This window comes from Gigantopelta aegis, chromosome 3, assembly GCF_016097555.1.
Source record: "Gigantopelta aegis isolate Gae_Host chromosome 3, Gae_host_genome, whole genome shotgun sequence".
NCBI classification, from domain to species: domain Eukaryota; kingdom Metazoa; phylum Mollusca; class Gastropoda; order Neomphalida; family Peltospiridae; genus Gigantopelta; species Gigantopelta aegis.
In genome coordinates, this window is record NC_054701.1 from 95,757,685 (window position 1) to 95,772,284 (window position 14,600).

The 14,600-nt window shown below is 38.9% G+C and overlaps 1 protein-coding gene across 1 annotated transcript in view; it reads left to right on the forward strand.

The window, feature by feature from the left end:
* Positions 1-1,207: 1,207 nt before the first annotated feature.
* LOC121369401 overlaps positions 1,208-14,600 on the forward strand; it is a 33,125-nt gene continuing 19,732 nt past the window's right edge. The window contains exon 1 of the mRNA XM_041494483.1: positions 1,208-1,289. Coding sequence (XP_041350417.1) covers positions 1,259-1,289 — 31 coding nt within the window. The 5' untranslated portion in view covers positions 1,208-1,258. The remainder of the gene's footprint in view (positions 1,290-14,600) is intronic.

Here is a 14,600-nt window from a genome sequence, read left to right on the forward strand (position 1 = left end):
CAACAGAACTAATTCAATATACAGTAGCTCAGTGGCAGAGCGCTCGCTTCAGGTGCGATGGATCATGGGATTCTGTTTTATCCCGTTCCACCCATTACCCAAGCCGTGGTATGTACTGCACTGCTATGGAAAAGAGCATATGAAAGATTGGTAACTTATTAGTATGAATAGCCTGTTTGGCGATATGATTCTCTCTCCCTCTCCCCCCCTACCCTCCCCTCCCCGTCCCTTCCCTCCCTCCCTCCCTCTGTATCTGTCTTTGTCTCTCTGTCTCTGTCTTTCTCTCTCTCCCTCCCTCCCCTTCCTGTCACTCCCCTCCCTGTGTCCCACCCCTCCCTCTCTCTCTCTCTCTCTCTCTCTCTCTCTCTCTCTCTCTCTCTCTCTCTCTCTCTCTCTCTCTCTCTGTCTCCCCCTCTCCTCCCCTCCCACTGTCTGTATCTCTCTCTCTGTCTCTCTCCCCCTCCCCTCCCCGTCCCTCCCTTCCCTCCCACTGTCTCTGTCTGTCTCTCTCTCTCTCCCTCTCTCTCCCCTCCCCTCCCCGTCCCTCCCACTGTCTCTGTCTCTGTCTCTGTCTCTGTCTCTCTCTCTCTCTCTCTCTCTCTCTCTCTCTCTCTCTCTCTCTCTCTCTCTCTCCCTCCCTCCTCTCCCCGTCCCCCCCCCTCTCTCTCTCCCACTGTCTCTGTCTTTGTCTCTGTCTCTGTCTCTGGCTCTGTCTCTGGCTCTTCTTTCGCCATAGTCTAAACCATCTGCTCCTGTAGTAGAACTTTGTATTTAAAAGTTTATCTGAACTCGTTTTACTCCATTCGTAACGTCCATTTTAGGGAGGTTCGGGTGCATTCTCTTACGGTAAATATTGAAAATTAGATATCTTGAAATGTAATGTCATTTCACGAGTAAAATTCATCATTACAAATGCAGGTATATACTTATTTAAAAGAAATCTCATTCACCCCTCCCCTCAGCACATGCGTCTGCAAAACGAAATCCTGAATCCTCCCTTTAATAAGTAGGCCTAGTTTACAGGTCAAAGCTACTGACAAGATCTGTTAAGAAAGCCACTTTAGTGTACAGCACAAAGGTAGCTCGTCTGTTTCCGGAACAGCGCCGAGTGGTTTCCGGACACTACCCGCCAAACGTCTGATCTTCATTTCGTCGTCACGGCTGTCACGTGATTACTGCCATCCGGGTATTGTTTACTAAACTGGATGTTTTCAGTGTCGGGGGTAAACTCTCCGAAAGAACCATTAACAATGTCAGTATGTCCAGTCAACGCAGCTGTCTTTATTCCGGTGAGTACCAAACAGATCATGTAGAGTCGGTGGTAGCTGTAACTTCATAGCTCATTTACAACTTTATTCTGGCATGTACTCGCGATAGCCCACGGAGACAGTGGTAGCTGTAACTTCATAGCTCATTTACAACTTTATTCCGGCATGTACTCGCGATAGCCCACGGAGACAGTGGTAGCTGTAACTTCATAGCTCATTTACAACTTTATTCTGGTATGTACTCGCGATAGCCCACGGAGACAGTGATAGTTGTAATTTCATAGCTCATTTACAACTTTATTCTGGAATGTACTCGCGATAGCCCACGGAGACAGTGGTAGCTGTAACTTCATAGCTCATTTACAACTTTATTCTGGCATGTACTCGCGATAGCCCACGGAGACAGTGATAGTGGTAATTTCATAGCTCATTTACAACTTTATCCTGGCATGTACTCGCGATAGCCCACGGAGACAGTGGTAGCTGTAACTTCATAGCTCATTTACAACTTTATGCTGGCATGTACTCGCGATAGCCCACGGAGACAGTGGTAGCTGTAACTTCATAGCTCATTTACAACTTTATTCTGGCATGTACTCGCGATAGCCCACGGAGACAGTGGTAGTTGTAACTTCATAGCTTATTTACAACTTTATTCTGGCATGCACTCGCGATAGCCCACGGAGACAGTGATAGTGGTAATTTCATAGCTCATTTACAACTTTATATTCTGGCATGTACTCGCGATAGCCCACGGAGACAGTGATAGTTGTAACTTCATAGCTCATTTACAACTTTATTCTGGTATGTACTCGCGATAGCCCACGGAGACAGTGGTAGTTGTAACTTCATAGCTCATTTACAACTTTATTCTGGCATGCACTCGCGATAGCCCACGGAGACAGTGGTAGCTGTAACTTCATAGCTCATTTACAACTTTATTCTGGTATGTACTCGCGATAGCCCACGGAGACAGTGATAGTGGTAATTTCATAGCTCATTTACAACTTTATATTCTGGCATGTACTCGCGATAGCCCACGGAGACAGTGGTAGCTGTAACTTCATAGCTCATTTACAACTTTATTCTGGCATGTACTCGCGATAGCCCACGGAGACAATGGTAGCTGTAATTTCATAGCTCATTTACAACTTTATTCTGGCATGTACTCGCGATAGCCCACGGAGACAATGGTAGCTGTAATTTCATAGCTCATTTACAACTTTATTCTGGCATGTACTCGCGATAGCCCACGGAGACAGTGGTAGCTGTAACTTCATAGCTCATTTACAACTTTATTCTGGTATGTACTCGCGATAGTCCACGGAGACAGTGGTAGCTGTAACTTCATAGCTCATTTACAACTTTATTCTGGCATGTACTCGCGATAGCCCACGGAGACAGTGATAGCTGTAACTTCATAGCTCATTTACAACTTTATTCTGGTATGTACTCGCGATAGCCCACGGAGACAGTGGTAGCTGTAACTTCATAGCTCATTTACAACTTTATTCTGGCATGTACTCGCGATAGCCCACGGAGACAGTGGTAGCTGTAACTTCATAGCTCATTTACAACTTTATTCTGGCATGTACTCGCGATAGCCCACGGAGACAGTGGTAGCTGTAACTTCATAGCTCATTTACAACTTTATTCTGGTATGTACTCGCGATAGCCCACGGAGACAGTGGTAGCTGTAACTTCATAGCTCATTTACAACTTTATTCTGGTATGTACTCGCGATAGCCCACGGAGACAGTGGTAGCTGTAACTTCATAGCTCATTTACAACTTTATTCTGGTATGTACTCGCGATAGCCCACGGAGACAGTGGTAGCTGTAACTTCATAGCTCATTTACAACTTTATTCTGGCATGTACTCGCGATAGCCCACGGAGACAGTGGTAGCTGTAACTTCATAGCTCATTTACAACTTTATTCTGGCATGCACTCGCGATAGCCCACGGAGACAGTGGTAGCTGTAACTTCATAGCTCATTTACAACTTTATTCTGCCATGTACTCGCGATAGTCCACGGAGACAGTGGTAGTTTTATGTTCATAGCTCATTTACAACTTTATTCCGGCATGTACTCACGATAGCCCACGGAGACAGTGGTAGTGGTAACTTCATAGCTCATTTACAACTTTATTCTGGCATGTACTCACGATAGCCCACGGAGACAGTGATAGCTGTAACTTCATAGCTCATTTACAACTTTATTCTGCCATGTACTCGCGATAGTCCACGGAGACAGTGGTAGTTTTAAGTTCATAGCTCATTTACAACTTTATTCCGGCATGTACTCACGATAGTCCACGGAGACAGTGGTAGTGGTAACTTCATAGCTCATTTACAACTTTATTCTGGCATGTACTCGCGATAGTCCACGGAGACAGTGGTAGCTGTAACTTCATAGCTCATTTACAACTTTATTCTGCCATGTACTCGCGATAGTCCACGGAGACAGTGGTAGTTTTATGTTCATAGCTCATTTACAACTTTATTCCGGCATGTACTCACGATAGCCCACGGAGACAGTGGTAGTGGTAACTTCATAGCTCATTTACAACTTTATTCTGGCATGTACTCACGATAGCCCACGGAGACAGTGATAGCTGTAACTTCATAGCTCATTTACAACTTTATTCTGCCATGTACTCGCGATAGTCCACGGAGACAGTGGTAGTTTTAAGTTCATAGCTCATTTACAACTTTATTCCGGCATGTACTCACGATAGCCCATGGAGACAGTGGTAGTGGTAACTTCATAGTTCATTTACAACTTTATTCTGGTATGTACTCGCGATAGTCCACGGAGACAGTGGTAGCTGTAACTTCATAGCTCATTTACAACTTTATTCTGGTATGTACTCGCGATAGCCCACGGAGACAGTGGTAGTGGTAACTTCATAGCTCATTTACAACTTTATTCTGGTATGCACTCGCGATAGCCCACGGAGACAGTGATAGCTGTAACTTCATAGCTCATTTACAACTTTATTCTGGTATGCACTCGCGATAGCCCACGGAGACAGTGGTAGCTGTAACTTCATAGCTCATTTACAACTTTATTCTGGTATGCACTCGCGATAGCCCACGGAGACAGTGGTAGCTGTAACTTCATAGCTCATTTACAACTTTATTCTGGTATGCACTCGCGATAGCCCACGGAGACAGTGATAGCTGTAACTTCATAGCTCATTTACAACTTTATTCTGGTATGTACTCGCGATAGCCTACGGAGACAGTGATAGCTGTAACTTCATAGCTCATTTACAACTTTATTCTGGCATGTACTCACGATAGCCCACGGAGACAGTGGTAGCTGTAACTTCATAGCTCATTTACAATACAAAAATAATGTAATTTATATAAATCTACAGGATAAACCGGTTAGGGTATTCAGTGTCTTATCTCAGTACAACACCGAGTTCAGTGGATGTTAGACGAAGTCGTGATGACGTCATGGTCTTGTATATATAAAAGCTTCGACTCGTCACTGTAAGCCTGGAGTCCTCTCACGAACGACGGAGCCAATCAGTGATGTATTATTAGGTCATTCAAAAGCCATGCAACATGCTCAGATACAAGGTGGACTAAGATTTCAGTATCGTATTAGATTTATGATGTATACCTCAATATTAAGGCACATGGACGACAATAGCAACATATTTGGCTAAAACTGCTACATGCAACGATTCGATCAACATATAAACCATAGCTATAAATACTGCCAACCCTCACCCTTAAAGTAAATCAGAAAATGAGATGGGGTGGGAGGAGAGGTACGCTGCTCGTTTCAGATATAACGAAAGCGTCATTGACTACTATATAAAAATGCTATCCATTTGTAGTACTAGCCCGCACAAGCACTATAGTAACTGGCATGTTGATACTAGTTCAAATTAAATTACAGGAATTTACTGGGCAGATGAATCAACATTTTATAATAACAAACACCGTCACATATATACTCAACCAAAAAAGTATTGCAGTATTGCATTTTTGATCATAATGTATACATTTTGCAATTTTGAAAGAAATGCAAGTAATCACCGTGTTTAATCCAGCATACTGTTTGATTGTCAATCTGGAGTTTTTGTGGAAAGTTTTCCACTTCCTGTCTTTGCTCGTGCATAGTCTGAAAATGTCGTGTGCGCACATAACATAAAAATCACGTGCAATGATTAAGCATAAGCCTTGATTTTCAACTGGCAGACCTGTATCTAATGTGAAATGAAAGAAAATTGTGTGAAAATTGCCATGGGAATCCGTCCATCAATGTCCGAAAACCAACGCCATGAGGCCATTGGTAGACTTGCTGCTGGTGAAAGTGTTAGGAACGTTGCTCGTCACTTTAATGTCCACCCGACAACAATACTGCGTCTACGGTATCGTTTGCAACAAACTGGAGCAGTAAACGACAGACGTCGCTCCGGTCGGCCACGTGCAACAACGCAAAGAGAGGACCGGTATTTAGTGACGTCATCACGCCGCCGTAGATTCCAAGGTGCTCCCATGTTGGCGGCCGACTTACGACTGGCTACTGGCACAATGGTTCACCCTCAAACCGTTCGTAATCGACTCCATGACGCTGGTTTAAGAGCTCGTCGCCCTGTAGTAGGGGTTCCATTAACACGACGTCATGTCGCAGAACGCTTGAGGTGGGCCAGGATTCATCAGCAGTAGCGTCTTAGACAGTGGAACGAAGTCTTGTTCACAGATGAATCCCGATTCTGTCTAGAGTTTGCGAATGGTAGACTAAGAGCATGGCGTCGGCGAGGCGAACGTTACGACGCTGCAAACATCATCGAGCTTGACAGATACGGCAGAGGCAGCATCATGGTCTGGGCGGGAATTCATTCCAACGGCAAAACTGACCTGGTTACTGTTAATGGAACATTAACTGCACAACGATATTGTGACGAAATTATTACACCTGTTGTCTTGCCATTTATGCAACGCAACCCTACGTTCACATTTCAGCAAGACAATGCCCGCCCTCATTCCGCCCGCATAACTAACGAACTTTTGCAGAGAAATCACATTCAAGTCTTAGACTGGCCAGCCAGATCCCCCGACCTTTCCCCCATTGAACACATGTGGGACATCTTGGGTCGACGATTACGAGAACGTCACCCACAACTGAACACTCTAAGTGACCTTGAACTAGCGTTACGTCAAGAATGGAACCAAATTGCTGCAGTAGAAGGCTTACGTCCAGCATGAGACGTCGTTGTACAGCCATTATTCGCCAAAATGGTCGGCATACAAGATATTGACATTTGTGACAAAATCACATTTTTGTACCCTCCTATTTAACAATGAAGTATCCGTCAATAAACATCTGTTCATAAACGTAAATTTACTTCCAGGCTTTTTAAATAATCCATTTTACTTAATTAACTTAATTTGACTGGTTTTAGACAAATAATATAAAGTTTGAAGACGATTTAGTGGGAACTGCAATACCTTTTTGGTTGAGTATATAATCAATCACAGAACTGATAGTGTTAACTGGTCAATAAAAAGTTGGGAATACTTCGAACTTTGACCCGCTGAGATACAAGTCGGTGTACTTCAACATGTATAACTCAAAAACTTTATAATAATATTAAAAAATGTATAATACTATTTAAAACTATATAATACTATTTAAAACTTTATAATAATATTAATTTTTTTATAATACTATCTAAAACTGTATAATACTATTTAAAACTATATAATACTCTTTAAAACTGTATAATACTATTTAAAACTTTATAATACTATTTAAAACTGTATAACAATATTTAAAACTTTATAATACTATTTAAAACTTTATAATACTATTTAAGACTGTATAATACTATTTAAAACTATATAATACTATTTAAAACTTTATAACAATATTTAAAACTATATAATACTATTTAAAACTTTATAATAATATTTAAAAATTTATAATACTATCTAAAATTGTATAATACTATTTAAAACTTTATAATACTCTTTAAAACTTTATAATACTATTTAAAACTGTATAATACTATTTAAAACTATATGATACTATTTAAAACTATATAATGATATTTAAAACTATATAATATTTTAAACTACATAATAATTTTAAACTATATAATACTATCTAAAACTGTATAATACTATTTAAAACTATATAATACTATTTAAAACTTTATAACAATATTTAAAACTGTATAATACTATTTAAAACTATATGATACTATTTAAAACTATATAATAATATTTAAAACTACATAATATTTTAAACTACATAATAATTTAAACTATATAATAATAATATGTTGAACGTTACTAATACTATCCGGTGCAAATTGGAAAACACTTCATATTATGACTCGTCATTGCATCATTTTAGAGCAATGTCTTATTTTGATATTGTGTGTATCATTAGATTGGTGTCGTCAAGAGTGTGTATGTGGGGGGTGTCAACTTCCCCCTCCTCATCTCCTTGCCCCGCCCTGGAGCAAATATTCACATTCGGGTATGAACGATGGAGACGTCCGGGGAAAATGAGCTGGCCTGAAAACTTTGGTTGTAATGTAAATATGATGCAACAAACATTGGTATCCAGATTCCGCCATTTTCGTTTTATTCAGGTTGAAACATAGCCTGTCCTCCTCACATCCTCCTACACATGGGAGCCCACATACCTATGGGGCTTGATAACTATTGTTCAATTATTTAAAGCCTATTTTGTTCGGCTAATGTTACATTTACTTCCAAGTCAGTATTGGTTTTCTTTACTTGCTCCTAAAAACAAACACAAACCCTAACAAATTTCATAAAAATTCTTCATCTAAAAGGCACGAAGTTTAATTATTTCAATTTAAAACAAATCTCTATGTTTTGAATGGAAGTTTATTATTATTATTATTATTATTATTATTATTATCAATACATAAAGCTATTTGCATGACAAAAACATCACTTAATGGAGTGTTTCAAAATGATGTTCCTTAAATTGATCTTCCTATCGACAGACATCGAAATTTGACCTATATTCAACAATTGTAAAACATAATTAAAAACAAATTGCTGTGGGTTGTTTGGGGTTGCAGAAATCATTTTATGCGGATTAAAACTGTGAAGTGATTAAAAGTTAGGTGTACAACAAGCACGGCAGACGCAAGTATACACTGGGGATGGGGCTGACTGAGATCGAGAGCACAAAGTAAAGTTTCTAGGGGGTTCGGTGGTCTGCTCCGCCGTACAATTAAAAAACAAACCCTGAAATGTCTAGAAATGCAATTTCCTACATTTTACAAGTAAAATTCATCTCTGCCTTAAAATTTACTATCAATAATATTTTTTATTCAGAATGACTGGGGTCAAGAGCCCCCCCCCCCCCCCCAGTCCCCCTGCTCCGCCGTGTCTGTGTAAGACAATGAGGTGTGGATGGGGTGCGACATGGATGGTGCGGTGCTCACTGTGACATATTCCACCAACACCCCAGCTACGTCAGTGATTCCACACAATATAATATAATGATTTACTTAGCTCCAGAGAATATTACGGTCCCGAGGTACCCGCACCACCTTGTTTGTGTCTGGTAACTGTTTTAAGGGTAAACGTGTTCAAATATGAAACAAGGTACCCGCACCACCTTGTTTGTGTCTGGTAACTGTTTTAAGGGTAAACGTGTTCAAATATGAAACAAGGTACCCGCACCACCTTGTTTGTGTCTGGTAACTGTTTTAAGGGTAAACGTGTTCAAATATCAAACAAAGTATCCGCCTCACCTTGTTTGTGTCTGGTAACTGTTTTAAGGGTAAAAGTGTTCAAATATCAAACAAAGTACCCGCCCCACCTTGTTTGTGTCTGGTAACTGTTTTAAGGGTAAACGTGTTCAAATATGAAACAAGGTACCCGCCCCACCTTGTTTGTGTCTGGTAACTGTTTTAAGGGTAAACGTGTTCAAATATGAAACAAGGTACCCGCACCACCTTGTTTGTGTCTGGTAACTGTTTTAAGGGTAAACGTGTTCAAATATCAAACAAAGTATCCGCCTCACCTTGTTTGTGTCTGGTAACTGTTTTAAGGGTAAAAGTGTTCAAATATCAAACAAAGTACCCGCCCCACCTTGTTTGTGTCTGGTAACTGTTTTAAGGGTAAACGTGTTCAAATAACAAACAAGGTACCACCCCACCTTGTTTGTGACTGGTAACTGTTTTAAGGGTAAACGAGTTCAAATATGAAACAAGGTACCGCCCCACCTTGTTTGTGTCTGGTAACTGTTTTAAGGGTAAACGTGTTCAAATATGAAACAAGGTACCGCCTCACCTTGTTTGTGTCTGGTAACTGTTTTAAGGGTACAAATGTCCAAATATCAAACAAAGTACCCGCCCCACCTTGTTTGTGTCTGGTAACTGTTTTAAGGGTAAAAGTGCTCAAATATCAAACAAAGTACCCGCCCCACCTTGTTTGTGTCTGGTAACTGTTTTAAGGGTAAACGTGTTCAAATATCAAACAAGGTACCGCCCCACCTTGTTTGTGTCTGGTAACTGTTTTAAGGGTAAACGTGTTCAAATATCGAACAAAGTACCCGCCCCACCTTGTTTGTGTCTGGTAACTGTTTTAAGGGTAAACGTGTTCAAATATGAAACAAGGTACCACCCCACCTTGTTTGTATCTGGTAACTGTTTTAAGGGTACAAATGTCCAAATATCAAACAAAGTACCCGCCCCACCTTGTTTGTGTCTGGTAACTGTTTTAAGGGTAAAAGTGCTCAAATATCAAACAAAGTACCCGCCCCACCTTGTTTGTGTCTGGTAACTGTTTTAAGGGTAAACGTGTTCAAATATCAAACAAGGTACCGCCCCACCTTGTTTGTGTCTGGTAACTGTTTTAAGGGTAAACGTGTTCAAATATCGAACAAAGTACCCGCCCCACCTTGTTTGTGTCTGGTAACTGTTTTAAGGGTACAAATGTCCAAATATCAAACAAAGTACCCGCCCCACCTTGTTTGTGTCTGGTAACTGTTTTAAGGGTAAACGTGTTCAAATATCAAACAAGGTACCGCCCCACCTTGTTTGTGTCTGGTAACTGTTTTAAGGGTAAACGTGTTCAAATATCGAACAAAGTACCCGCCCCACCTTGTTTGTGTCTGGTAACTGTTTTAAGGGTAAACGTGTTCAAATATGAAACAAGGTACCACCCCACCTTGTTTGTATCTGGTAACTGTTTTAAGGGTACAAATGTCCAGATATCAAACAAAGTACCCGCCCCACCTTGTTTGTGTCTGGTAACTGTTTTAAGGGTAAAAGTGCTCAAATATCAAACAAAGTACCCGCCCCACCTTGTTTGTGTCTGGTAACTGTTTTAAGGGTAAACGTGTTCAAATATCAAACAAGGTACCGCCCCACCTTGTTTGTGTCTGGTAACTGTTTTAAGGGTAAACGTGTTCAAATATCGAACAAAGTACCCGCCCCACCTTGTTTGTGTCTGGTAACTGTTTTAAGGGTACAAATGTCCAAATATCAAACAAAGTACCCGCCCCACCTTGTTTGTGTCTGGTAACTGTTTTAAGGGTAAACGTGTTCAAATATCAAACAAGGTACCGCCCCACCTTGTTTGTGTCTGGTAACTGTTTTAAGGGTAAACGTGTTCAAATATCGAACAAAGTACCCGCCCCACCTTGTTTGTGTCTGGTAACTGTTTTAAGGGTAAACGTGTTCAAATATGAAACAAGGTACCACCCCACCTTGTTTGTGTCTGGTAACTGTTTTAAGGGTACAAATGTCCAAATATCAAACAAAGTACCCGCCCCACCTTGTTTGTGTCTGGTAACTGTTTTAAGGGTAAAAGTGCTCAAATATCAAACAAAGTACCCGCCCCACCTTGTTTGTGTCTTGTAACTGTTTTAAGGGTAAATGTGTTCAAATATCAAACAAGGTACCGCCCCACCTTGTTTGTGTCTGGTAACTGTTTTAAGGGTAAACGTGTTCAAATATCGAACAAAGTACCCGCCCCACCTTGTTTGTGTCTGGTAACTGTTTTAAGGGTAAACGTGTTCAAATATGAAACAAGGTACCACCCCACCTTGTTTGTGTCTGGTAACTGTTTTAAGGGTACAAATGTCCAAATATCAAACAAAGTACCCGCCCCACCTTGTTTGTGTCTGGTAACTGTTTTAAGGGTAAAAGTGCTCAAATATCAAACAAAGTACCCGCCCCACCTTGTTTGTGTCTGGTAACTGTTTTAAGGGTAAACGTGTTCAAATATCAAACAAGGTACCGCCCCACCTTGTTTGTGTCTGGTAACTGTTTTAAGGGTACAAATGTCCAAATATGAAACAAGGTACCCGCACCACCTTGTTTGTGTCTGGTAACTGTTTTAAGGGTAAAAGTGCTCAAATATCAAACAAAGTACCCGCCCCACCTTGTTTGTGTCTGGTAACTGTTTTAAGGGTAAACGTGTTCAAATATCAAACAAGGTACCGCCCCACCTTGTTTGTGTCTGGTAACTGTTTTAAGGGTAAACGTGTTCAAATATCGAACAAAGTACCCGCCCCACCTTGTTTGTGTCTGGTAACTGTTTTAAGGGTAAAAGTGTTCAAATATCAAACAAGGTACCGCCCCACCTTGTTTGTGTCTGGTAACTGTTTTAAGGGTAAAAGTGTTCAAATATCAAACAAGGTACCGCCCCACCTTGTTTGTGTCTGGTAACTGTTTTAAGGGTAAACGAGTTCAAATATTAAACAAGGTACCCGCCTCACCTTGTTTGTGTCTGGTAACTGTTTTAAGGGTAAAAGTGCTCAAATATCAAACAAAGTACCCGCCCCACCTTGTTTGTGTCTGGTAACTGTTTTAAGGGTACAAATGTCCAAATATGAAACAAGGTACCCGCACCACCTTGTTTGTGTCTGGTAACTGTTTTAAGGGTAAACGTGTTCAAATATCAAACAAGGTACCGCCCCACCTTGTTTGTGTCTGGTAACTGTTTTAAGGGTAAACGTGTTCAAATATCGAACAAAGTACCCGCCCCACCTTGTTTGTGTCTGGTAACTGTTTTAAGGGTAAAAGTGTTCAAATATCAAACAAGGTACCGCCCCACCTTGTTTGTGTCTGGTAACTGTTTTAAGGGTAAAAGTGTTCAAATATCAAACAAGGTACCGCCCCACCTTGTTTGTGTCTGGTAACTGTTTTAAGGGTAAACGAGTTCAAATATTAAACAAGGTACCCGCCTCACCTTGTTTGTGTCTGGTAACTGTTTTAAGGGTAAAAGTGTTCAAATATCAAAGAAAGTCGCAATGTCCTGGACAGACAGCCGAGATAGCTGAACTGCGTGCCCAGGGAAGCGTGTTTGAACCTTAATTAGGTTCCAGCACGAAAATAATTTGAAATGAAATCAAATTATGAAACAAGCTATAATGACCTTTATACAGCTCCACATCATAATATTTTGATATGCAAATAGCTTCATGTAAATTGTACAGCTAAAATAAAGGCATTCAAAACAATTTTTTTTGGGGGGAGGAGCTTGTTGGATTTGTTTTCTATAACTGGAAGCATGCTCTCTGATGGAATCTTATTCATGACTAACCTATAGTTAACACTGATAGTTAATACTGATAGTTAACTCATATAGTTAACATTGATAATTAACTCATATAGTTAACACTGATAGTTAACACTGATAATTAACTCATATAGTTAACACTGATAGTTAACACTGATAATTAACTCATATAGTTAACACTGATAGTTAACACTGATAATTAACTCATATAGTTAACACTGATAGTTAACACTGATAATTAACTCATATAGTTAACACTGATAGTTAACACTGATAATTAACTCATATAGTTAACACTCATAATTAACTCATATAGTTAACACTGATAGTTAACTCATATAGTTAACGCTGATAGTTAACTCATATAGTTAACACTGATAGTTAACACTGATAGTTAACTCATATAGTTAACACTGATAGTTAACACTGATAATTAACTCATATAGTTAACACTGATAGTTAACACTGATAGTTAACTCATATAGTTAACACTGATAGTTAACACGGATAATTAACTCATATAGTTAACACTGATAGTTAACACTGATAATTAACTCATATAGTTAACACTGATAGTTAACTCATATAGTTAGCACTGATAGTTAACTCATATAGTTAACACTGATAGTTAACACTGATAGTTAACTCATATAGTTAACACTGACAATTAACTCATATAGTTAACACTAATAGTTAACATTGATAATTAACTCATATAGTTAACACTGATAATTAACACTGATAGTTAACACTGATAGTTAACACTGATAGTTAACTCATATAGTTAACTCATATAGTTAACACTGATAGTTAACTCATATAGTTAACACTGATAGTTGACTCATATATTTAACACTGATAGTTAACTCATATAGTTAACACTGATAGTTAACACTGATAGTTAACTCATATAGTTAACACTGATAGTTAACTCATATAGTTAACACTGATAGTTAACACTGATAGTTAACTCATATAGTTAACACTGATAATTAACTCATATAGTTAACACTGATAGTTAACTCATATAGTTAACACTGATAGTTAACTCACATAGTTAACACTGATAGTTAACTCATATAGTTAACACTGATAGTTAACTCATATAGTTAACACTGATAGTTAACACTGATAGTTAACACTGATAATTAACTCATATAGTTAACACTGATAGTTAACTCATATAGTTAACACTAATAGTTAACTCATATAGTTAACACTGATAGTTAACACTGATAGTTAACTCATATAGTCAACACTGATAGTTAACACTGATAATTAACTCATATAGTTAACACTGATAGTTAACACTGATAGTTAACTCATATAGTTAACACTGATAGTTAACACGGATAATTAACTCATATAGTTAACACTGATAGTTAACACTGATAATTAACTCATATAGTTAACACTGATAGTTAACTCATATAGTTAGCACTGATAGTTAACTCATATAGTTAACACTGATAGTTAACACTGATAGTTAACTCATATAGTTAACACTGATAGTTAACAATAATAACTCATATAGTTAACACTGATAGTTAACATGATAGTTAACATATAGTTAACACTTAGTTAACACGGATAATTAACATATATAGTTAACACTTATATAGTTAACACTGATAGTTAACATATAGTTAACACTGATAGTTAACACTGATAGTTAACTGATATAGTTAACACTGATAGTTAACACTGATAGTTAACACATATAGTTAACACTGATATTAACTCATATAGTTAACACTGATAGTTAACACTCATATAGTTAACACTG